The 25,653-nt window shown below is 38.6% G+C and overlaps 2 protein-coding genes across 4 annotated transcripts; one reads left to right on the plus strand and one right to left on the minus strand.

The window, feature by feature from the left end:
* Positions 1–4,984: 4,984 nt before the first annotated feature.
* LOC104091971 (elongation factor G-2, chloroplastic) lies at positions 4,985–9,690 on the plus strand. Of its 2 annotated transcripts, XM_009597423.3 has the most exons (5): positions 4,985–5,306; positions 6,290–7,704; positions 8,116–8,628; positions 9,132–9,341; positions 9,433–9,690. In XM_009597423.3, the coding sequence occupies exons 1-4, from the start codon at positions 5,048–5,050 to the stop codon at positions 9,297–9,299; spliced, it is 2,355 nt and encodes a 784-aa protein (XP_009595718.1). In that variant the 5' UTR covers positions 4,985–5,047; the 3' UTR covers positions 9,300–9,341; positions 9,433–9,690. The 2 variants fall into 2 exon arrangements, with proteins under 2 accessions (XP_009595718.1, XP_009595717.1); XM_009597422.3 differs by having other exon boundaries at positions 9,132–9,690.
* Positions 9,691–12,281: 2,591 nt separating this feature from the next.
* LOC104091970 (hsp70-Hsp90 organizing protein 2) lies at positions 12,282–17,253 on the minus strand. 2 transcript variants are annotated; one of them, XM_009597421.4, is made up of 7 exons: positions 16,179–17,253; positions 13,600–13,888; positions 13,445–13,530; positions 13,133–13,356; positions 12,808–12,874; positions 12,658–12,717; positions 12,282–12,568 (listed from the first exon to the last, which is right to left on the minus strand). In XM_009597421.4, exons 1-7 carry the CDS (start codon positions 17,067–17,069, stop codon positions 12,455–12,457), a joined length of 1,731 nt encoding a protein of 576 aa, XP_009595716.1. In that variant the 5' UTR covers positions 17,070–17,253; the 3' UTR covers positions 12,282–12,454. The 2 variants fall into 2 exon arrangements, with proteins under 2 accessions (XP_009595716.1, XP_070038845.1); XM_070182744.1 differs by having other exon boundaries at positions 13,445–13,888; positions 16,179–17,249.
* Positions 17,254–25,653: the final 8,400 nt, after the last annotated feature.

Below are 25,653 nucleotides of genomic sequence, written 5' to 3' on the forward strand. Positions count from 1 at the left end.
TCATGCACTTGTGATACCGGGTTTTGTGAATTGTTTAAAAATTTAGTTACAAAAATATTTATCATTTACTCTATGAGTTTTATCTCTACAATTTTATTAAAGAAATATTTTTTATTTTAAAAATACTAAAATGGGTAATTAAGTTAATTGATTACGGTTGGCTTGCCTGACAGTGGTGTCCGGCACCATCACTGCTTTTTTTTGGATTTTGGGTCGTGACACTTCTGGTACCTGTTCCCCAACTGGAGCTACTGGTGGCTCCTCAACTGTTGTTCTGATAGGTGCTCTAGTCGTAGCACGTGCTCTTCCTCAGCCTCTAACTCGGTCCCGGCCTCTTGCAGCCCTAGCATTATGTGCGGATACCTGCTCACCTAACCCAGTAGCACGTGTCCTCACCATCTGTGAGAGAATGGATATACAAAGGTTCAAATTCCAAATTCAACCTAGAGAAATGGAAATTTCCTAACAGTTCTGTAGCCTCTCAAAGATAAGTACAGACGTCTCCGTACCGATCCGCAAGACTCTACTAGACTCGTTCGTGACTCGTAGAACCTATGAACCTAGAGCTCTGATACCAACTTGTCACGATCCAAAATCCCACCACAGGCGTCGTGATGGCACCTAGTCTCTAAGACTAGGTAAGCCGATTTCTATTACATTTTGAAGCCATTTTTTTTATTAAATAAATAATCAAAACTAACTAACAACGGAAATAATTACAATACACAACCTCCCAAGACTGGTAGTACTGAATCACGAACTCTAACTGAATACATGGAATGATCACGAGGACCGAATATACAATACTGTTTGATTAAAATTAACAGTACAATGAAATGAAAAGACTCCAAGGGACTGCGACGACCAAGCAACTCTACCTTGAGTCCTTACGATACCGCTTTAACTCTTCTCAAATCCGATGTCTCCAATACCTGGCTCTGCACAAAAATATGTAGAAGTGTAGTATGAGTACACCACGGTCGGTACCCAGTAAGTATCAAGACTAACCTCAATGGAGTAGAGACGAGGTACAGTCAAGACACTCACTAGTCTAATAACATGTGCAATATAATATACAAAATAATAGAAAATAAATAATAATAAGGGAATGATAAAACAACCAGTGATATGTACAACAGACAACAAGAATACCATTAATATCACTCAATAATTAATAAATACAATTACACCCAATTAAATCAAGTCCTTCAAATAAATGTCTTTCACATATAATTCTTCGAGATAACTCTCTTTCAAATATAATTTTCTCAAATAATAATAATTATTATTATTTTCAAATATAATTCTTTCAATAAATCTTTTCAAATATAATTTCCTCAAATAAATATCTTTCAAATACAATTCTTTATTTTTTTTAAAAATATAATTCTTTCAATAAATCTTTTCAAATATAATTTCCTCAAATAGATATCTTTCAAATATAATTCTTTCATGATAAAAACCTTTCAAATATAAACTTTTCAAATAATTAGTCTTCAAACATAGTTCTTTCAAGATAAATACTTTTCAAGTATAACCTCTTTCAAATAAATATCCTTCAAACATAGTTCCTTCAAGATAAATACTTTTCAAATATAAACTTTTCAAGTAATATCCTTCGAGTATAAGTCACCCTGTGACACCTAAGCATGGAAGATTAGCAGCTCCGAACACATATATAACCACAGGGGAGTCTATCGGAATACCGTCCCGTTGTCCCGAATTAATTATGCAGTACGAGGGGATCTCCCGGAATACGTCCGTAGTCCCAAAATAAATATGCAGTGTTAGGGGATCTCCCGGAATACGTCTGTAGTCCCAAAATAAATATGCAAGACAGGGGGATCTCCCGAAATACGTCCGTAGTCCCAATTTAAATATGCAGTGCTGGAAAATCTCCCGGAATACGTCCGTAGTCCCAAAATAAATATGCAAGACAAGGGGATCTCCCAGAATACGTCCGTAGTCCCAATTTATATATGCAGTGCTGGGAGATCTCCCGGAATACGTCCGTAGTCCCAATTTAAATATGCAGTGCTGGGGGATCTCCAGAAATACGTCCGTAGTCCCAATTTAAATATGCAGCGCAAACAACAGAGATAACAACTATAACACGACAGAAACCTCGTACATCACCACAGCAAGTACAAAAGCAACAATGACAGAGATGCAAAGTACGGCGAACAAATCAACTCAAGAACTTAAATCACAAGAACGGTAGAACTCATTCACAAGGAATAACCACAGTAAAGAATGCTAGGCACAAGGAGAACAGCTTAACAAGGGAAAACAAAACAAAATGTAGCAACGATTCCACAATATTCAAGTCAACAATAAGAAGCCAATATGAGTCAAATAATTTTAAATAATGGCAAGTCAACTAGGATATAGGTTATCTAAACTCCTTTGTTGAGAAATTACGAGGAATATTCAAAAATTCAAGTAAGTATTTAGGCACGATAATTAGTTGATTAAATATATACCAACAATTACCCAATTTACCACACAATATGCTCAGGACTTTAACTCGATAAACTTTACACATATAAGCCAAGTACGTACTCGTCACCTCGCGTAAATGGTTTTCAATCACACAAATTGCACATAAGACTCAATGCCTAAGGGGTAATTCCCCCACTCGAGGTTAACTAAGACACTTACCTCTTTGAAGTTATGCCGATATTCCAAAATCGCCTTCTTGCTTGAACTGACCTCCGGGCCGTTCAAATCTATCCAAATTTATTATATAACTTTATTAAAATTCATCGGAAATAATTCCGGATAATAATACGTCGACTTTAAAATTTATTCCAAAAAGTCAACGCGGGACCCGCCCCTCGGAACCCGACAAATTTTTTATAAAATCCGAACACCCATTCCGATACGAGTTCAACCATACCAATTTTATCGAATTCCAATAACAACTCGACCTCCAAATCTTAATTTTTCGTTTTCAAATCCCTAAGTTCAAACCCCCGATTTACACCTCAAAAACATGTAATCTAATTGGATTATTCGATGATAATTCAATATTATGGACTAGAAATGATCACAAGGGACTTACCTCAAGTTTTCCCGTGAAAACCTTGCTCAAATATCGCTCAACCCGAGCTTGAAATGCCCAAAAATGGCAAAAGCTCGGAACCCCTCTGTTTTTGTATTGCCCAGGGTTTTTCGCACCCGCGGTGATTTTTTTGCACCTGCGGTAAATTTTTTGCACCCGCGGCTTTCACATCCGCGGCAAATTTTTCGCACCCGCGGCCTTCGCATCTGCGGCGAATTTTTCGCACCCGCGGTGCTTGGCCAGCCCATGAATTTTCCGCTTCCGCGACTCATTTCTCGCATCCGCGAGCTCGCCCCTGTGGCCCTTTTTCGCGCAGGTGCGATCACACCAGCAGCCCAGCTGCTTTAGCTCCTCCTCCAAATCCAAATTCAATCCGTTAAGCATCCGAAACTCACCTGATGCCCTCGGGACCCCGTCCGAACATACCAACAAGTTTCATAACATAACACGGACCTACTCGAGGCCTCAAATCATATCAAACAACATCAAAATGGCGAATCGCACCTCAAATCAAAATCTATGAACTTTGAACTTTCAAATTCTATATCTTGTGTCGAAACATATCAAATTAATCCGGAATGACTTCAAATTTTGCACACAAGTCATAAATGACATAACGAAACTATTCAAATTTTCAGAATAATATTTCGACCCCGATATCAAAAAGTCAATCCCCGGTCAAACTTTTCAAAAATTTAACTTTCGGCATTTCAAGCTTAATTCTACTACATACTTCCAAATAATTTTTTCCAACACGCTCCTAAGACCAAAATCACCATACGGAGCTATTGACATCATCAAAATTTCATCCCAGAGTCGTTTTCTCAAAAGTCAACTCTCCGGTCAACTCTTTCCATTTAAGTTTCAAATTAAGGATTGTTCGTTTAATTGAATTCCAAATCTTTAGTAAATCAAACTCGACCAGGTCATAATACATATTGCGAAGCTGCTCGAGACCTTAAGTCATTGAACGGGGCGTAAATTCTTAAAACGACAAGTCGGATCGTTACAATACTGTACTTTTAATTTTGCTGCTGACTATCCACAAAGGGCAGAGGTTGGGGGGGGGTGGAGGGTCGGACGGGGTTACGATAGGAAATAAGGGGGAGAATAAGATGGGGAAAACATGGGACAAATAAGGCTGAAGGGGTAGGGATGCTTGGGCTGGGAAATCATTTTACTCTTTTTCTTTTTATGGTTATTTTTTATTATTTTTAATATTTTTAAATTAAAATTAATATATTCACTCTCCTTTTTAGAGCGTATAGCCACTCATTTTTCTGACTCAGCAAAATGAATGACACATAAGTTCAGTCAATGGTTACAGGGGTCTAAAATATATGTTTTGACTGAGTTTAGGTATCTGGATGAAACTTCGTTGAATACAGGGACCGGGATGACAAACAAGAACAAGTACAGGTGTTTGTCAGGCTATTCTGCCTTATATTTAAGGTGAATGTTTATATTTTAAAGAGATTTTAGGGTTTGTTACTTTGTGACTAAGGTACTTTTTCCCTATAAATAGAGTAGTTTTATTTTATTGTAATTAATCTCAAATCAATAAGAATTTTCTCTCTACTTTTCTCTGAAATACTCTTCTTCTTCTTTTATTGTTTTATAACAAAAGCAATTTAATCCTCCATATAAAATGGTGTCATATGGATAAACACTAAAAGCAGTATTTTATCAACCAAAAAAATAAAAATTGGAAACGAGAGAGTATTATGGATGTTGTTATAGACAAATTATAAAATAAACCCTTTTTTTCCTAGGCCTTACAATATTATCCCATAGTCCAAAATCCAAATGGACCTAAAAACCAAAGGTCTAAAAATGACCAAATCACCAAAAATACTCGCACCTCAAAACTCTTTCATTATCCCCACCCCTCCTTAAGTCCTATCCAAACCAATATAAACCAGTAGTAGTATATAGAAATATAAACACAAACACTAAACCAGAAAACAGAGTAGGAGGAGAAAAATGGCAGCAGAATCAGTGACAAGAATGTCATCTGCTGCTTCTTCACTCTGCAACTTTAATGGGTCTCAAAGACCCGTGCCCATATCCAACCGGGTCAGTTCTTCTTCTCGGAGGAATCGATGTGTTAAAGTACAGTCCCTTGCTTCTGAATTCCTTGGAAGCTTCAAACTGTGCTCTGTTTCTGCTTCTAGAAGCTCAAGATTAAGTCAAAAGCCCAAAAAGAATGGCTTTTCTGTCTTTGCTATGGCCGCCGCTGAAGGTATTAATTTTCATCCTCTTTTCTTTTCTTCACTCTTTCAATGTTATATACTTAAATTTTCTTTGTTTCTTTTTTGGGTTTTAATTGGAAATTTCAATTCTTTTTCTTAAGGTTTCAACTATTTTGATTTTTTGGTGTAAATTTTAGATGGATAACTTGTAAAGATGACTTGTTTTTTTTTTCGGAGGGGGGGCGCTTACCTACTATAATAGTTGAGGTGCGCGAGAGTTGGCCTAGACACCAGCATTATATTATTAAAATGAATAAAAAGTCTAATTATGAATGAATGGATACAGAATATTTATCTAGTTGACTCCATCAGATTTAAATTGAGATATAGTTGATTGATTGATTGATTGAATTTGAGAAAATGAGATGGTTTTATTTTATGTAACTGGCTTAGACCGTAGTTACTGATTTCTATAATTTGAAACTTGATTAGGATTGAAAACATAATAAATTGGAGCGAATGGGCTCGAGAAAAGAAAGGTCATATTTGGGGAGAATAAAGGGCGTTTGGTTTGAGGATTGATGAACAAGAAGGAAAATGAAACAATTTGATTTTGGAACATGGAAAAGGAAACAAAGGTTGAACCTTTAGTCTGGATAACTGTATAATGTAGTACTTAATTTTTGAAGGTGTCTACTTGGAGTTCCAAATTGTGGAGTTTCTTACTTAAAGTTCAAACTCATGGAGAATGGTGATATCCTCTATTTAGTGCATTCCAAGAAAAAATGTATTGAGCTTTAAGAATTTATTTTGATGTCAGCTTCTTTGATATGTTCTTTTTCCAAAAGAAGGTTGATGATTGAAAATATCTAAGACACTTCTTTTAGATTTATGGTTTACCAATCACAGTCTAATCAAACACTAAGTCTTAGGAGATAGATGTTATACAGGGTTCTTTTTTGTCTGGACAGTGTATTGGTAACTCAATCCTGGAACAGAAACTCATGTGCTGCTCCTTTTTATTTTTCTGCAGAGGGGAAGAGAACAGTGCCTTTGAAGGACTACCGCAATATAGGAATTATGGCTCATATAGATGCAGGGAAGACAACTACAACTGAACGTGTCCTTTACTATACTGGCAGAAACTATAAAATTGGTGAAGTGCATGAGGGGACAGCCACTATGGACTGGATGGAGCAAGAGCAAGAGAGGGGGATTACAATTACTTCTGCTGCTACTACCACGTTCTGGAACAAGCATCGTATCAACATAATTGATACTCCTGGTCATGTGGACTTCACTCTTGAAGTAGAGCGTGCCCTTAGGGTTTTAGATGGTGCCATATGCTTGTTTGACAGTGTTGCTGGTGTGGAACCTCAATCGGAAACTGTTTGGAGACAAGCTGATAAGTATGGAGTCCCAAGGATATGTTTCGTTAATAAGATGGATCGTCTTGGAGCAAATTTCTTCCGAACAAGAGACATGATAGTATCAAACTTGGGTGCTAAACCACTTGTAATTCAGATTCCAATCGGCGCAGAGGATAACTTCAAAGGATTAGTTGATCTTGTGAAGATGAAAGCTATTGTTTGGTCCGGAGAAGAATTAGGAGCAAAGTTTTCCTATGAGGATATTCCCGCTGATCTTCAAGAGCTGGCTGAGGAATATAGGGCACTGATGATTGAGACTATAGTTGAATTGGATGATGATGCTATGGAGAACTACTTGGAAGGAGTTGAACCTGACGAGGAAACCATTAAAAAGTTGATCAGGAAGGGAACTATCGGTGGCAGTTTTGTCCCAGTCTTGTGTGGCTCAGCTTTCAAGAACAAGGGGGTTCAGCCGCTTCTCGATGCAGTTGTGGATTATTTGCCTTCTCCAGTTGACTTGCCTGCAATGCAAGGAACCGACCCTGGCAACCCAGAAGTGACCATTGAGAGGGCCGCAAGTGATGATGAACCGTTTGCTGGTTTGGCATTTAAGATCATGAATGATCCTTTTGTGGGGTCTCTCACATTCGTCAGGGTATATTCAGGAAAGCTTAGTGCAGGATCATATGTTGTGAATGCAAACAAAGGCAGGAAGGAGAGAATTGGCAGACTTCTTGAAATGCATGCTAACAGCAGAGAGGATATAAAGACAGCGTTAACTGGTGATATCGTCGCTCTTGCTGGATTGAAAGATACAATTACAGGAGAGACATTGGCTGATCCCGACAAGCCTGTTGTCCTTGAACGCATGGATTTCCCAGATCCTGTTATAAAGGTTGCAATTGAACCCAAGACCAAAGCAGACATTGATAAGATGGCGACAGGCTTAATTAAACTGGCTCAAGAGGATCCATCTTTCCATTTTTCACGGGATGAGGAGATTAACCAGACAGTTATCGAGGGAATGGGAGAATTACATCTTGAGATCATTGTTGATAGACTCAAAAGGGAATTTAAGGTATGTATCTGAAAACCCCTGTCAAACCCAACAAAAACCCCCCACAAAGGAAGAAGGAAAAAAAACTACTTTTTCTCCTATTATGATCAGAAGAATTTCCATTGCAGTTGCTACTTTCGCTATTACTCTTATTTACTGCTTAAACTGATATCTGATAAGAGAAAATTGTATGGATATACGCAAAATGCTTGCTTAACAGACTCCCAAGCAGAAAGTTATTGCCTAGGATATTTGCAAAAATGTTCTCTCGTGTCTTTGATTTTCTCATAAAAATTACTGCTAAATATAATGCCTATTTTGATCACTTGGCTATCTTTGCCTACCATTCTTATTTTCAGTAGTTTGCCTTGTAGAATTGAAAATATCTGATTTCTTACATTTAGTAACTTGGTGTTGCTTGCTCATTGACAGGTGGAAGCTAATGTTGGAGCTCCACAAGTAAACTACCGCGAGAGTATTTCCAAGATCTCAGAAGTGAAATACGTCCACAAGAAACAGTCTGGTGGGTCAGGACAGTTTGCTGATATCACAGTAAGGTTTGAACCCATGGAAACAGGTGGTGGATATGAATTCAAGAGTGAAATCAAGGGAGGTGCAGTGCCAAAAGAATATATTCCAGGTGTTATGAAGGGATTAGAAGAATGCATGAGTAACGGGGTACTGGCGGGATTTCCCGTTGTTGATGTTCGTGCAGTGCTAGTAGATGGCTCTTACCATGACGTGGATTCAAGTGTATTGGCATTCCAGCTGGCTGCTAGGGGAGCTTTTAGGGAAGGGATGAGAAAAGCTAGTCCACAATTGCTAGAACCGATAATGAAAGTTGAAGTAGTTACACCAGAAGAACATCTAGGAGATGTGATTGGTGACCTTAACTCAAGGAGAGGCCAGATCAACAGCTTTGGAGATAAACCTGGAGGTCTCAAGGTATGAATAGCGGAATCCTTTCATCGATCTTCTTGTTATACTAAGTTTTCCACCCTTCCAACTGCACTTTTTGGGTGTGTTTGGTATGAAGGAAAATGTTTTCCATGAAAAATATTTTCCTAGAAAATGTTTTCATCCTTGTTTGGTTGGTGAGTGGAAAACTTTCCGGAAAATATTTTCTAGGATACCAAACACACCCTTTGTTGAGTGACAATTGGAGATCCATAGTCTTAACACAGTAATCGAGCATATCATAGTATATGAATTAAGTCGACCAGTGTTTTATCCATTCTGATTTATACGGCTCTCTTTCCTTTTTGAAGATATGCAAGGTAGGTAGCTTTATCTATCTTAAAAAGGACCTCTTAGAGGGACTGTAACATGTCCTATTTTACCATTATGAACAATAAACATAAGTTGTGTGCATGTGATAAATTACTGTTTCTCTGGAAAATAATATGGAGTATGAATTTTCTCTGATGGATCTAATTTAATTGGTGCAGGTGGTTGATGCTTTGGTTCCATTAGCAGAGATGTTCAATTATGTTAGTACCTTGCGAGGAATGACAAAAGGGCGTGCGTCATATGTCATGCAATTAGCCAACTTTGATGTTGTTCCCCAACACATTCAAAACCAGCTTGCCAAAAAGGAGGAAACAGCAGCTGCTTAATCAGTTAGCTTCCAGATTTTGGATCCAAGAACTTAAAAATAGGTATTTACTCGATGAAAATGTCAAGGCGTGCACGATATTCTTTTTGTACCAGTATTAAAGACTGATGGAGAATAGTTGATATTGGTTATAGGTTTGAGCTTATAAAGGATTTTTCTAATCTGGTCGAATTCTGTAAGCTTAGTCTCTGAGGGGGAAAAAGAAGGAATGGCAACAGTGTAAATGCATTTAAGGTATATCTCATCCAAAGAAACTTCAATTGAGTATGTCCTGGTTGTGGGATTCAACTTACTATATGAACAGATTTTTGCCTGTAACAATTTAATGCTGTCTCGTGGGATCTTAGTGTAACATCTGATGGTTGAGTTGTTTAATTTACGTTTGTTTTTAAGTTGCAATCTCTTTATAATATAGAGGTCCAAAATAAGCAGAGTAGTCTAATGTTGTAAAACTAATAAGTAGGCTTATGCATGAGTGCGAGTGTGGTTCCATTAATTTTTTTGCTGATTTACATTTTGTTTAGGTCTCGTTATAGTAACATAGGCACCACTACCATACAGTAAGTAACGCGTTCAGCTAAGATTAAATTAGTCAAAGTTAAAATCATAAATCTGCCTCTGCTATTGCACCTGTCAACATAGTATTCTGTAATTCTTTTTTTAACTGAACTGTTCCTTTAACCTTTTGGAAACATTTATTTTTTTCTTTCTTTCTTGCAAGAGCACTTACTTGATATTGTGATTTGAGGATATCTCCCTTTTAATATTAATAATACAGATATGGAAAAATTTAGCAGCAGAACATCGGATTGGAGAAAAAAGATTAATGCTGTGACAGTAAGTGTACGCCAACCCCAAAAAAGATAAGTCATCGCGTATTTTAAAAACAAATCTAGTTAGGTATCTGTTACATCAACAACAATAAGATACCCAGTATTATCCCACACTGTGGGGTTTGGGGAGGGTAGTTTGTACGCAGACCTCACCCCTACCTTGTGAGGATAGAGGGGTTGTTTCCAATAGACCTTCGGCTCAAAAAGTATAAGCACCACATTAATGAAAATATAGACAAGAAGAGATAACACCAAAAAGGCATATAAAAGCAGAATAAAAACAACAAGATAATAAGGTGATCAACAATGAAAGAAAACAACGGTTAGTAATAAAAACTTACTACCAACAGAAAGGGAGACTGCGTGTCAATATTACTGTTATGAACACTCTAGACTACCTACCCTACTACCCTAATCCTCGACCTCCATACCTTCCTATCAAGGGTCATGTCCTCGGTCAGCTGAAGCTGTGCCATGTCTTGCCTAATCACCTCTCCCCACCTCTTCTTCGGCCTACCCCTACCTCTCTATAGGCCCTCCAATGTCAACCTCTTACACCTCCTCACCGGGGCGTCTGTGCTCCTCCTCCTCACATGACCAAACCACCTAAGTCACGCTTCCCGTATCTTGTCCTCAATAGGGGTCACACCCACCTTGTCGCGAATAACCTCATTCCTAATCATATCTAACCTGGTGTGCCCGCACATCCATCTCAACATCTTCATCTCTGCTACCTTCATCTTCTGGACATGAGCGATTTTGACTGGCCAACACTCCGCCCTATACAACATAGTCGGTCTGACCACCACTCTGTAGAACTTACCTTTAAATTTCGGTGGCACATTCTTGTCACACAAAACACCGGAAGCGAGTCTCCATTTCATCCATCCCGCCCCAATGCGATGTGTGACATCTTCATCAATCTCCCCATCCCCCTGAATAATAGACCCAAGGTACTTAAAACTTCCTCTCTTAGGGATGACCTGCGAGTCTAGCCTCACCTTCCCTTCCCCTCCCTGAGTCTCACCACTGAACTTACACTCCAAGTATTCTGTCTTGGTCCTACTCAACTTGAAACCTTTAGACTCCGGGGTCTGCCTCCATACCTCTAACTGCTCGTTCATACCGCCTCGCGTCTCGTCAATCAATACAATATCATATGCAAATAGCATGCACCACGGCACCTCCCCTTGGATATGGCGCGTCAGTACGTCCATCGCCAGGGCAAACAAAAAAGTGCTGAGTGTCAACCCCTAATGCAACCCCATCATGATCGGAAAATGGTTCAAGTCTTCACCCACCGTCCTCACTAGGGTCTTTACTCCATTATACATGTCCTTAATCACTCTAACGTAGGCAACAGGTACACCTCTAGCCTTCAAACATCTCCACAAAATCTCCCTCGGACTTTTTTAAGTCGATGAACACCATTAGTCTTTATTTCTCTCCCTATACTGCTCAATCAATCTCCTAACAAGGTGGATGGCAAGAGTTGAAGAACTTTGAAACCCGACTGTCTGAAATTTACACTTATAACATGCTAGCTTTAAACTCAAATTTTCTGAAGTTTACACTGCGAGGGACCCACACCTAGCTTTCTAATTTTAGAATAATTTGTCGACCCCAATTTGTCTCACTACAACTTTCATACGCCAATTTTTGAAACCCCATACGCATGTCTAAAGTACATGCTAAAGTGAATAATTTATAATTATTTGTACAATACAGCCTGCACTTGCCCACAAAACAACAAGCCAAAGCACTTACAATTTTCACAATCTTTTCTCCTGCAGAAATATTATTTACAGTCTGCCACATAATATTGTCCCAAGAGCGACTTGCAACCCAACAATTCTATTTTTTGTTAGTGTTAGAATCGTTTTTCTTTTTTGCTGAGATGACATAACAAAGAATACTTCTTCGCTTCCGCAAATACTAACAGTTACTAAAAAACTATTTTATTTTTTACACCCGAAATTTTTCTCTAACAATGTTTGATTCTTAAAATATATTTCTCCGAAATGTTTTTCTAAACCATCGTAAAAGCACACCCCACTCGGACAAATAGAGCTCTCTCTCCAGTTTCGGGGAGTTAGCAGCGTCACTTGAATATAACAATCAGGACATAAAAGAGCCAACAGGCAACAAGATGCAAAATTTGAAGTTGCGACAGAAGAAAACCGGGAAACCAAGACATTGTGCGACCTTACACCCTCAGAAGAGTAAAAGGAGTCCTATGAACGATTCCCTTGAATACACAAACGACAATAAATAATGGATAGCCATGCCCTATTTCCCTTTTGAGGTCTAAACGTTGCTCTACTTATTTAACTTGGACAATTCCTGCATTAATCAACTTTTGGATCTTGTTCATCACAAGAGGGTTCTTCATATGATCCTGTGCGGCTTTTGGGTTCTCTTGGAAGTCAGTCAGCACCTGCTCCAAAATACACCATTCACACCCAAATGCATAAGTTACATAATGTCAATGGTATTGACAAGTCAAAAATAGTACTCTGAATTTACCTGTCTCATTACTGGGTCTGTAAGGATGTTCTGAATTTCTGGATCCTGCATTCCCTTGGCCTGCTCAAAGAATTAGATGTATGAGTGTTACCATTACCCCAGTTACTTCTGCCCGGAGCAAGATAAGAGTACAGTGCAAAGAAATGATACCTGTCTCTCTTTGAGCTCCTCTGGAGTTAGATCTCCACGGCTTCCCCTGTTTATTTGCTCCACACATCTGCAAAAAGACAGTAGTTTAAGTTACAAGTGAAAACCATAACACTGACAAAATCACCTCACTTCTACATCGATGGTCATGTTGTCTTGAATAAACAAGATACAGCAAATTTCAGAGGAGGAAGAAGAAGAATCAGTAAAAAGTCAAATACAGATCACATCCCAATGGAAACCAATTTTAGGAATCATGATCACTCTCAAAACCTCGGAAGAAAGCAACTGATGAGATACAAGAATATAAAAAGAAATATCTAATTACCTCTTCACACCATCTAGCAGTTCCTGATTCTGAGGATCATGCTTCAATCCTTCCTGGTAAGTTTCCATAGCTTTTTCATACTCTTTCATGAAAAACTGAACAGCACCTTTCCTAGTGTAGCCCTTTACAAATGTTGGATCAAGCTCAATGCACTTCTCAGCATCCTTGAGCCCCTCAGGCAATGCAGCTAACTTCGTGTAGCAAGCAGCCCGGTTGCTATATGCCTAACAAAAAAACAAAGGCGGATTCAGCCCTTAATGAAGGACAGAGAAAAGTCCTCGAGTCTAACCAGGTGACAGAAGAGATGAATACCCTCGGGTCTTTGGGATTCCTCTTTATGGATTCAGTGTAATGCTTAACCGCCTCGGGATACTTCATCTCTTTGAAGAACTGGTTTCCTGCAACATAGTGAAGAAAGTTAGCCCCATAAGAGTAAAACAACTCAGACAGCATTAGGAAGAAAATACCTTTCTCGCGTTCTTCGTCTGCTATTTGCGGATTGAAATACTCTTGCTGCTCTAATTCCTTTCTCGCCTTCTCAGCATCATTGAGTTTCTTCAGAGTGTCCGGGTTGCGATGTTCAGTCAGGGCTTTCTGGAAAACCTCAATTGCAACTTCAAAATCCTTTGAACTTTTTGCCATCTTTGCCAAGGCAGTCCCCTTTCGAGTCAGAGCCCTTGCAATCATTTTAAAGTCTGACCTTAGCTCTCTCCCCCTTTCAACAGCTTGGTCACAATCTTTGATGCAATCCTCATACTGAAATCAAGGCAAAGAATTATGGGGTTTTCTTTTTAAAAAGGACAAAATGGAGAAACAAACTGGGAGGCAAGGGGGAGGGGGCTAGAAACCCAAAACTCAGCACCATGTCTATTTCTCTAACGAGTCAGCACCTCATGCAGTTCCCAGAAAAGTCAAGGATACATAGGTGCAGTAGCTAGCAAAGATTCAAAACCAAATGATTGCTTGGAATCTCCAATCATCTCCTTATTCACCCCTCAGCTTTATATGCTAGTACTGGCCCTAGACGCTGACTAATTGGCAAACGAAGTGGACTCACTCGTAATGTCTCCCTTAATCTCAACATTTTGAGTGGTTCAAGTTAATGATTAATTAGAAAAGGGAGTGGATGAACTCGCAAACCTCTACCCATGAACTCAAGAATCTTGCTGGTCCTTGTTGGAGATCAACTAACAAAGGATGTGGATTGACTCGTGATTTCCCCTAGAGTCAATAGTTAGGCTGTTCAGTTGTGACTCACTACATATATGATGGGCTCTTTCTCGCAAAATCAGATATCAGACCATCAGAATGTGAAAAACAAACCAGTAAAATCCAACCACCATCACTAGTAACTCCTAGAAGAAGAGACGACAGACAGAGACCTCTGGACTGAAGTCTATTAAATGCAGACTCCATTAACACAACAGGGGATGGAAGTGCCAGCTATTAAAGAGAGGAAGTTTGTTAAACGCGGGAGAAATCGTTATCATATCCAAGAACTTCTAAAACAAAATGTTACATAATTTCCGCACTACCATCAGCAAACAACTCTATGCCACATCAATCATGAAAGGCTAGAATAAACGAAACTTATAAAATAACTGTGTGCATTACAGTTTCCAGTATGCTTGATTTACTTACATTTTCAGTAACGTTTAGGTTTCTTCTAAAAACTTTAATTTCTCACATGAATTTTAACTCAGCACCCGCAGGACACCTAAACAAGTGCTCTATATCAGGACATTGCATAGAATTTTCAGGTTCTTTAGCAAGCAGATCTTCACGGAAGAGCACCACATCACTCTATGCCTAATACAAACTATGGAATCCATATCACCTGTATGCGTGAAATATCATTATCGAATCACCACCTCACAACTTTTCATAGGTTTCGGAAAGACATATGCCACCTGCTCATCTAATAGATTGGAATAGCCATTTCACATAGTGAAAACTTTTCATTAGGTATTATGCCCTCCTATAATTAGGAAAGGACGACTCAAATGGGCAATTCTACTGCAGCAGGTAAACCACAAACACACACCCCCCCCCAAAAACCAAAAAAAAAAAGAAAGAGAAAGAATAGGTGAAAAAAGATCAGTGACCTGCTTCTGGATATAAAGATTAGACTGAATGATTGGAAATACTATTACAGCATTCAGCAAGACTGTACTAACAGCCAAGCCAAATAACCAAAAAAATTAACACCTTGAGAAGGGTAATCACCCAAATACATGAACTCTTCTACACAGAACAGTATGTCCAGCATTATAAATCCACCAATAAGACAAATTCCTATTCCCTGATATAATCACAGCATCCCCATATACACCACGTTTGTTATATTGAAACCCAATTACAACCTTAGTTATATTGAAAATAAATCCTCAATCATAAGGAGTTACAGCACTACCAGATGGCCTTCTACCTATGAGAAAAGTGAAATCCTTCTATGGCATCAAGTATGCCTGATAATGAACTCAGAATTCCTCCAAATATGTCATCTTAATAGACAATGCATAAAAACAGACATACAACCATAATCAGATAAAAGAAGACACAGGTAGTGACAAAGATACACCATTCCTTGGTTCCAATTTATATGACACACTTCCAATATCTGGACATTCCAAAATGTTGCTATTCAATTTCTATAGTAATATTTACAATTGAAATTCCTAAAAGTAACAAAATTCCTTTTTTAATAACTGTTAAAATGCACATGGACTATCCTACCATACCTGCACCCTCCTACCAATATTATCGGGTACCTATAACCACCAAGACTTACTAAGATGGGAGAATTCAAACTTTATCTCCCATATTCTTCAGTTCAATTGTGTCACTACGCTAAATTTAATATCTTTTTTAACCCTTGTCTCCCATAATCTTCATTCAATTGCACTCAATAGGATAACACTAGCATTGCAACTTTTTACAAATTATAACTTTGATACTGAACCATAAAATTTAATATCTTTTTAACTTTACTACTATTACTACACTACATATAACTCAAAACAACATTAAGGAATGTGGATAATACCTTCCCCATCTCCAAGTAGACAGCAGCACGGTTAGTAATGAATGAAATATCCTCATCATCAAGCTCAATAGCCTTGCTATAATGCTGAATTGCAGTCTCGAAATCCTTCTTCTTGTAAGCCGCATTACCCGCCTCCTTCTCCTTCTGTGCCTTTGCTTTCCTCTCTTTAATCTCCTTCTCCTCCTCACCCACTTCCATTGGCTCGGGCTCCGGCTCCGGTTCGGGCCGTTTCTTCTCCTCCTCCGCAGGCCTCTTCCTCTCCGGCGAAGGTTCCGGCATCTCAGCATCCTCCTCCTCCGGCATCCTCGTCGACAATTTCACACCTAATAAAACCCCAAGCGCTTGCATTACTCTCTGATCTTTCAGATAAAGGTTTAGATTATTCGGATTCTTCTGAATATCTTTCATCATGTTAACAAAATCGGGCTGGTTCAAGTAAGCCCGTGTACTTGAGTCCGCAGTCAACTTAGCCCACATCTCCGGCCCGGAAAACGCATCACCAAAAGGGTTCGCGGAACTAGCCGGGCCACGAGATCGGGCCTGAGCTGCCTGAGCATCAGAAAGGCCAGATTTTAAGGCCTCGTTATTTGGATCAATTTCAAGGCCCTTCTTGTAAGCAGAAACGGCTTCGTCGTAATGGTGAAGACCTAAGTGTGCCGCGCCAAGACGAGAGTAGCCTTTAGCCCAGTCGGATTTTAGGTCAACTGTTTTTTGAGCATCGGATAAAGCGTCGGAATATTTTCCGATGGATGCGTAAGCAGCAGATCGGTTGGAGTAAAGAACGTGATTAGTTGGTGAAAGATTGATGGCTTCAGTGAAGTGGGTAATAGCGTCGGTGAAATTGCCGGCGGAGAAGGCAGCGTTACCCTTTGCCTTAGCTTCGTCGGCCATAGTTGATTTTATGGGAAGTTTCTGGAAGAATAAGGGAAGAGTGTAGTGAATAGAGGAAGAAGATTGGGGGTTGGGGGATTTCTTAAAGAGGGGGGAGGGGGTGGGTTGTGTGGTAGTGGCGACGGGAGGGTTCTAGGGTGTCGTTGAGTTTCTAGAAAGTTCGATGACGATTGCTGCTATTATTGGAAATCTAGGGTTATGTTATTAGCTTTAAAGGAAACAGTGTGGAAAATTTGGCAAAGAGCGTTTTATTTTTCTTTTCCCTTTTAGAATTGGGTGTCCCAAATTAATTTTGGTTCGTCTCAATTAAATCCTAATATGGGAATCCTAACGTGAAGTTGAGTAATTGAAATCTTTTACTTGAAATGTATCTTCAAATCACAAACTCAACTGAATTTTTTTAAACTGAAGTGCAAATTTCATTCTAAATTTCATAAGTTAACTCAACATTCTTGTTTCGAGAAGAATAAAAAATAATAGCATTGCTTAGTAATGAAATAGGAGTCAGAAAAAAAAAAAAGGAATAGAACAAAAATTGAAGCGCAATGTTACGAATTTAGCAGCATAATTGTCGAAGAGGGGAATAATTTTGGCACTAATTTGACATGCCTTATTAGGTTGTAACTTTATATGGACACATATATTCCCTGTACCTTAGCATAGTGGTTTCATCCCTATGTTCTGTATTTATTTTATGTATGATATATGTCTAGAGAACAAGTACAAAAGTTATGATTACTATCACTACATTGGCCTCTTCAACTTCGAGCAAACATGCGGAAAATTGGCGTCTGAACTTCTAATGTGGAGACATCTAGAGCTATGGATGTTGCCTCAAATTGGTACTCAATATATATATCTGCTATGGTTTCAAGAAGATCTAGATCAGGGCTCTTCAAACAAGAAAGTTGTGTACCCAGTAGTTCAATCGTAGCTATAATAATAACAATAATTACATTTTAATTTCAAATATCCCATTACAAATAGTGTTATTTTCGTATTTTCATATTCTTAAATTTCTATTATTACTAGACATTGCTTTTGTTTCAATTTTAATATTGTTTCTTTGTATTCCTTTCTTTATACCGTTGTAATTATGCATGTTTGCTTTGAGCCTAAGATATATCCAAAACAGCTTCTATCTGCACAAGGAAGGAGTAAAGTAATGTATTCTCAATCCTCTTCCAACCCCACTTGTAAAATTATACTGTATATGTTATTATTATTGTTGTACGTCTTAATTTTAAATAAATTGAAATCACTATATAAATACTTATTTTCCACGTAACTCAATTTAATTTTGTCTTAGTTCAATATGTTACAAAATAAAATAAGGACATCGGAATCAGATCACAACTGCAGACCATGCTGAATCATGTATTGGTAATTACTGCCATTGGCCTTCTTTGTTGCTTGAGCGACCGCCGGACCATCTTGAGTATAGGTGTACACGAGCCGGGTTTGTTCGAATTTTTATCAAAACAAAATCAAACCAACTATATCGATTTGGGTTTCGATTTTGTCAGATTTTTAATTTTCGGGGTTTTTATTACATGAATATGATGGTAGGCTAGGAACTCATGTTTTAACTACATTTTGCACTCTAATTATTGCACTTTATTCGTGTTTGAGTTTAATTGACGATGATTTGTACTTATTACGTATGTTATGCTTTATAGGAGGTGATTCCGCATTAGGAAGCAATTTTGGAGCTAAAATAGATTATTTGGAGCTTTGAAGTCTATGTAAAAGCCCAAGAAATTAAACTGAAATCACGTTCGGGGGTCGAGGACCAAGCCTGAATGTTAAAAAATGAGAAAAATTTTGGAGCAAAAAATATTGTACTACCGCACCGCATGGGGCACCACGAGAGCGGCGGTGCAAATGGAGCCTGCCTGACAAAAAATGCACCCTCTATTAAACTCCACAAACGCGGCGCATGCGCCACGCCTGTGTGTTTTGGCATCTCAATTTCCCCACTTTCCTTGGAAAGAGTAATACCGTCGGGCCCGTTCCTGTAACGACCCGACCGGTCGTTTTGAGTATTTTAGCTTTGATCCCCTATTTATTGATTCCTCTATGCTATATTATGGTTATGTAATTTATCGGGGTATTTGGTTTTGGTTTCGGGTGAGTTTCGGAGTGAAATGGGACACATAGCCCTTAAGTTGGAGGTTTAAGTTGTAGAAGTTGACCACGGTTTGACTTGTGTGAAGATGACTATGGAATAGAGTTTTGATGGTTCCAATAGCTGCGTATGGTGATTTTGGTCTTAGGAGCATGTCCGGATGTTGATTTGGAGGTTCGTAGGTCGTTTTCGGCATGAATTGGCAAAAGTTGAAAAATGAAAGATTTTGAAAAGTTTAACCGGGAGTTGACTTTATTGATATCGGGGTCGGATCCCGATTCCGAAAGTTGATATCGGATTTTGATATCAGGGTCGGATCCTGATCACAAACACCACTAGACGTCGTTGGGGTCAACACCAGTATCTGCACAAGAAGTGCATAAGTGTGCATGAGTATAACCGACCCAATGTATTCCATAAGTGTCGAGCCTAAGCCCGACGAGGTAGTAACGAGGCTATAACTACGTAAATCATGTACAAGTATATACATAAAGCAACAAAATAGCAAGTAGAACAATTAAAGTGTTAATTGGGAGGGGACATGTAGAAAGGGGAGTACGACAAGAACGGCAAGTACAAAATCACCGAATAACCTTTTTCAGAAAATAATAATAATGCAACCAATTAAATTATCAATCGAAAATCAAGTAAAGCAATAAAATCAACAATGGCGCGACATCGCCCTTCGTGCGTTTACTCTCGTCCTCACCATGTAATATCATAAATGAAATGACATGGCATCACCCTTCGTACTTTAATCCTCATCATATCTCAAATAATTGCTATTGTATGCAAATAAGAAACGACAACACTCTTCGTGCTTTTCACTCTTTCTCACCAAGCAACATCATTAATTCAAAATAGCAAAACAAGGTGGGAAGTTGTTTCACTTTAATCTTAGTGTAATGATAATTCATCTCAACTTTTGAAATTCCAACAACTCCAAAATAATCAATAGATAAGAAGGCGAACAATTAAATACAGTAAGTAATAATCTAGCTACGGCTTGGAAAACAAAGTCATTGAAACAACATAATACATTAAAATAATTTTCACCCGCATGATTTAATCCAATAACAATGTTTATATACTCGTTACCTTATATATACGTTGTTCCCACACATAATTCACGTAGCAAATAGACCAACAAATCCTAATCCCTCAAGTTAAAGTTAACCACGACACTTACCTCACTCCGCAATCAGATCAATGCTCAACCGCGGCTTTTTCTTTAGAATTAGCCTCCAAACCAATCAAATCTAGCCAAATATAGTTCACATAATTCAAAATAGGCTTTAGAAACTACAAAAGAGTAAAAAGGGTTCAATCTTTAATGAATTTGAAAAAAAATCAACAAAAGTCAACCCAGGGCCTACTTGGTCAAAACCCGAGATTCAGACCAAAACTCAATTACCCATTCACCCCAGAGTCCGGTTATGCGATTTGTTTCGAAATCTGACCTCAATTTGAGGTCTATATCTCAATCTTACAAAATCACCAATTTCTACCATGAAAAATCCTAGATTAAAGATTAAAATCAATGGGTGTTTATGAAAATATAACAAAACAAGTTAAAGTTTACTAACCAAGGAAGTTGGGATGAAAAACCTCTTCAAAATCGCCTCTAGGCCGAGCTCTAACTTCAAAATGGTGAAAAATATTTCAAACCTCGACTTTTAGTTATTTTAATACCTGGGCGTCAGGTGTTCTTCGCGTTCGCGAAGCACCTGACATGTTCGCGAAGAGCAGCAGCCAAAAGGCCTTCGCGTTCGCGAAGGCTTAACTCCCCATTGCCTTCGCGTTCGCGAGCCAAGGCCCGTGTTCACGAAGAGTAACCGACTTCCCTCATATCCCATAACTCTTCACGTTCGCGAAGGTTAAGCCCCCCCTCTGCTTCGCGTTCGCGACCAGATCCCTGCGTTCGCGTAGAACAATTCCGCCCCAGCCCAAATTTTCCCTTCGCGGTCACGCGAGTAGCTTCACGATCGCGAAGCACAAAGCACCGGACATCAGAAACAACTCAAGACCAGCAATTCCTAGGTCCGAAATGGTCTGTAGCCTATCCAAAACTCACCCGAGTCCCTTGGGCTCCAAACTAAATATGCACACAAGTGTAATAACATCATACGAACTCTCTCACATGATCAAAACACCAAAATAACAGCTAGATCTATGAATCATACGTCAAAATGCATGAAATTTCATAAAAAACTCAAGAACATCTAAAATCAGAACCAAGCGTCCGAATCATATCAAACCAACTCCGATTTGCACAAAATTTTGCAGACAAGTTTCAAATAGCAAAACGGACCTGTACCAAGTCCCAAAATCAAAATCCAAACCCGATAGCCATGAAATCAACCTGCGGTCAAAACTAGGAAATTTCTAAACTTTCAAAATGCTTACTTTCGGCAAAACAAGTCAAATCAACATAGGGACCTCCGAATTCAATTCCGGGCATATGTCCAAGTTAAAATTATAATACGGACCTCCAGGAATCGTAAAAAATACCGACCCCGGGTCATTTACACAAAATATTTCCGTAGTCAACTCGAGTTATTTTTAAAGCCAAAAATTATATTTTCTTCAAAGTTTTACCTAAAACTTTCCGGAAAAAAACACGGACTGTGCACGTAAATTGAAAAATATCAAATAGAGCTAATAGAGATCTCCAAAGATGGAAATAAGGGCTAGTGCTTAAAACGACCTATCGGGTCGTCACAAGTTTGCTTTGACTTTTCGATTTGGTGAGGTATTCCAGTTCGATTTGAACACCCTAATCTTGAAATATTATTTTTCATATTCCTACTATTAATAAGGGGTAGTTGAGGAGCTTGGGTTCGTCAGGGTTATTTTGAAAAATTGCAATTATTTTATGCTTTAACTATGTTGTACTAAGTGCTACACTATGTGTACTTTTTCCCTTGTGGCCCCCATATAAACTGTCTTTTCCTATGCAATCGTCACATATGACTTTAGCGTGGGCTCCACAACAGCCTTTTAATGGTATCCTAACATGCAAACTGATCTCGTCCAATTTCACTCCTCTATTTGAGGATATGAAAATGGATGATACAATAGTAATACCCAACAAGGAGTCGGGGTCGATTTTCCACATGGAGCTATGAATGGGTCATAGGGATATATATTATAGTGTATGAACTTGAATTATCTCAAATTGCACTTCCACAAAATTTGGTCGTTTCTAGAATTTTAAACTAAGAATTTAAACTAGAAAATTATTTTTGGTTGTTTTTTAAATGATATAAAAGGCCCAGGGCTATGACCTTCACCTAGGTGTTCGCTTAATGGGTTGTAAGCCTTAAAACTTATTTTATTGGTCGGGGTATATTATAGCTATCAACACTCAAATACACACTCAATACCTCTCGATCAGAGAATGATTTTGCCCAATTTGGCTTTCTCAAGTCCAAATGGGTATTGAACAAATCAGTTGATAATAAGCTCAAGTCGGGTTTTACTATCTCTAGATTCAACCCTTTAATTAGATTTATCAATCTCTCGGTTGACCCAATTCCGTGCTAGCCAAGTTTTTCTAGACTAAGTCCTTCTTTCTTAAGTAGAGACCCAGTCAATTCGGCATGAAATAATATTTGCAACCATTAAATCTTTAATTAAAAGCAAGAACAAGACTAGATAATCAACACTCAACCATAAACAAGCAATAAGTCAAACACCTATCAAGTTCACACACTAGGGTTGGGTCATAACCCTAGTGAAAATCTAGCTACTCATGCTTAAATTAGAAGATAAAAAGAGAAAGTGATAATTAAACCATATTAATGACTAAAATGATAAAACTAATATTCAAAAAGCTCAAAATAACTAAAACTACTAAAATAAGCTAAGTAAACGGTTGTTGATGCCAAAAGTTCCAAAAGTTGCCCTAAAAAAGTGAAACTATTCTATTTATACAGTGCTGGATTTTTCGGACAAAATTGCCCTTTCGGAGGTTCTGCGGCTGCACAATTCCATGTGCAGTCCGCACTTTTCTTCAGCTTGGCAGGATTGTACTTTTGCAGTCGTACAATTCTGAACCGCGACCGCATCTCTCTCTTTCTGCGGTCCGCATATTTCTGAGTGCTGCCGCACATCTCTCTTCTGCAGTCCGCACATTTTTGAGTGCGGCTGCATATGGCTCTTCTCCGGACCGCACAAATGCAGTTGCGGTCGCACAACTGATCTTCTGCGGCCGCACAATAATTGTGCGGTCCACACTTCCTTTTAGCTTGAAATGAGAACTCTCTGAACTTTTGATCTTGCTTAGCTTCTGCGGCCGCACATTTTATGTGCAGACCGCATTTTGCACTTGTCTCTGATAAGCTTGCCTTCACAATCTGTGGCCGCAAATGATATTCTGCAGTCCGCACTTTGAGCTTCTATGCATGTTTTTGTTCTTGAGTTCAGATCACCCCTTCATGAGTTGGATTTCATCTTAGTGGCTAATTTTCCAATACTCCTGCAATTAAGCATATTGTATCAGTTTTTGGGAACACAACTAAATGCTTTTGGGCTAAAACGAAAGCTAAAAGGCGCTAATAAGTAGTCAAAATCCCTACTTATCAACTCCCCCAAACTTAAGCTTTTGCTTGTCCTCAAGCAAATAAGGTAATTCCCACCTCCACAAGTTAAAAGTTATTCCAGCTAATCTAAGATGCATCAATCACACATCAATTGGGACCAACAATTACTCACAACACTTATGAATTATCAACAAGACAATGATTTGAATTTTTAAGCACAAATAGTTGTAATGTGACACTTGAGCATCAAGAGTTGACTTTATTCATCAAGGAAACTCGCTCTTTCATGTAGGTCATTGTGGATCCCAAACCCCTCCTTCTCTACTTTTCGTTAGCATATCTCACTTAAGAATGTAGCACTCAATTCAAAGATTTGTGAAAAGTTCGCTCATCTCTCTCAAAAGAATGTCATAAGTACACCTCTAAGTACCATATGCTTGCCTCTTATGTAGATCACCACTAATGTAAGTTCACTTGGTTAGAAATCATGTACGGCTTTTTCGGAATGTAATGAAGGCTTTTGGACTAAGGTTGAATATGTTGGATTAGAACGGGTTCATCTTTCCTTAAGCACTCTATTTTCTCTTTTCGGCTCATGCTTTGCCTACTCTCTGAGGCATTTTATTTTTCCTTAGGGGAACTATAGAGACTTAGCATCATTCTTTCTTGGTCATGATATTCATTTTCTCCTTCTTTACTTTCTCCATGCTTTGCATCATTACTATTTCTTTGAATCCCTTCGACTCTTCAACTTATTCACTTTCTTTTTGCATTTTTGTTCTTTTTTTTTTCTTGCCTTTCTTTTTCTTCATTTCTTTTCTCCTTTTGTGCTTTGATACCTTTTTCAAACTTCTTGTCTCTCCTCCAAAATTACGTTTTAGCCAATTGTTTCTCAAGAATGTTAAGGGAAGCTCGGGTGCCAAGAGAGGGTCACTTCAAAAACGGGTAAAGTCTTGTAACATTGTTATCAAATTAGAAATGTTTTAGGCTAAAATGGGTTGACTAGGGATAACAACATTGGTGGGTCATGGAAAATTTCAAGCGGGTCAAGGAGAGCCTGCAATCACTTCTCAAGACAAGAAAAACTTAAAATTTCTCCTAAAAACACATTCGGGGCAAGTTCTAGACCATTTGCACAGGTACTTGGACTTGCAACAAAAATATCTCACCTCTCACGTAGCTAGATTTTTAAAGAAAAATAGAGTCAAGGGCCCACAACGACCATATTCAAGATTGAAAATCACTATGGCTCGACTAAACCACTCGATGATTGCCTAAGTCAACACAAGAGTCACAAGGTCACTGACTAGAGCTATTTCTTTTTTAAAAACCTTATTTTTAACCATAAGCACATAGTTAAGTGTGTTGGTACCAAGTGAAGTATGTTTGACTCTTCGAGCTTAGTTAAATTAGGTCTTTTTATTTATTATAACTGCTATTATTACCTAGATACCAAAAACGGACTCAACTCCTTAGGAAGGTTGTCACGCCATCCATCGTTGGAAAGAATCACCCGTGTCACGACCCAAACCGATGGGACGTGATGGATGCCCGAGTCCTACCTGTCGAACCACCCTAAGCATTCGTCTAAGATATAAACCTGATTAACATCTGCTGAATTACGAGAATAACATACATGAAGGTAACCTGTCCAAAAGGCATATGTACATATACGTGCGGAACACGTGGGGCGAGCCGACAAAGCTGCTATAGACAACTACATATCCAAAACTGAAAGCCGGCAAGGCCACATACTATCCAACTATACATACTGTCTACAGACCTCTAATAAAATATACAACTGTACAAGGACAGGATTGGGCCACATCATACCCATACATGTATACAAGCATATCATACCAAAATCAAAAGCAGCTCCGGACCAAATGGAACATGCCAACTCTCGTTGATA

Source organism: Nicotiana tomentosiformis, chromosome 8 (genome assembly GCF_000390325.3).
Source record: "Nicotiana tomentosiformis chromosome 8, ASM39032v3, whole genome shotgun sequence".
NCBI classification, from domain to species: Eukaryota; Viridiplantae; Streptophyta; class Magnoliopsida; order Solanales; family Solanaceae; genus Nicotiana; species Nicotiana tomentosiformis.

Bases quoted from the DNA above. Each gene is read 5' to 3' on its own strand.
- LOC104091971 (XM_009597422.3), top strand. From the start codon at position 5,048: ATGGCAGCAGAATCAGTGACAAGAATGTCATCTGCTGCTTCTTCACTC. The intron at 5,307-6,289 runs GTATTAATTTTC...ATTTTTCTGCAG, and splicing joins TGCTATGGCCGCCGCTGAAG to AGGGGAAGAGAACAGTGCCT. The intron at 7,705-8,115 runs GTATGTATCTGA...GCTCATTGACAG, and splicing joins GACTCAAAAGGGAATTTAAG to GTGGAAGCTAATGTTGGAGC.
- LOC104091970 (XM_070182744.1), bottom strand. From the start codon at position 17,069: ATGGCCGACGAAGCTAAGGCAAAGGGTAACGCTGCCTTCTCCGCCGGC. The intron at 12,718-12,807 runs GTATCATTTCTT...TTCTTTGAGCAG, and splicing joins AGGAGCTCAAAGAGAGACAG to GCCAAGGGAATGCAGGATCC. The intron at 12,569-12,657 runs GTAAATTCAGAG...ATTTTGGAGCAG, and splicing joins CAGACCCAGTAATGAGACAG to GTGCTGACTGACTTCCAAGA.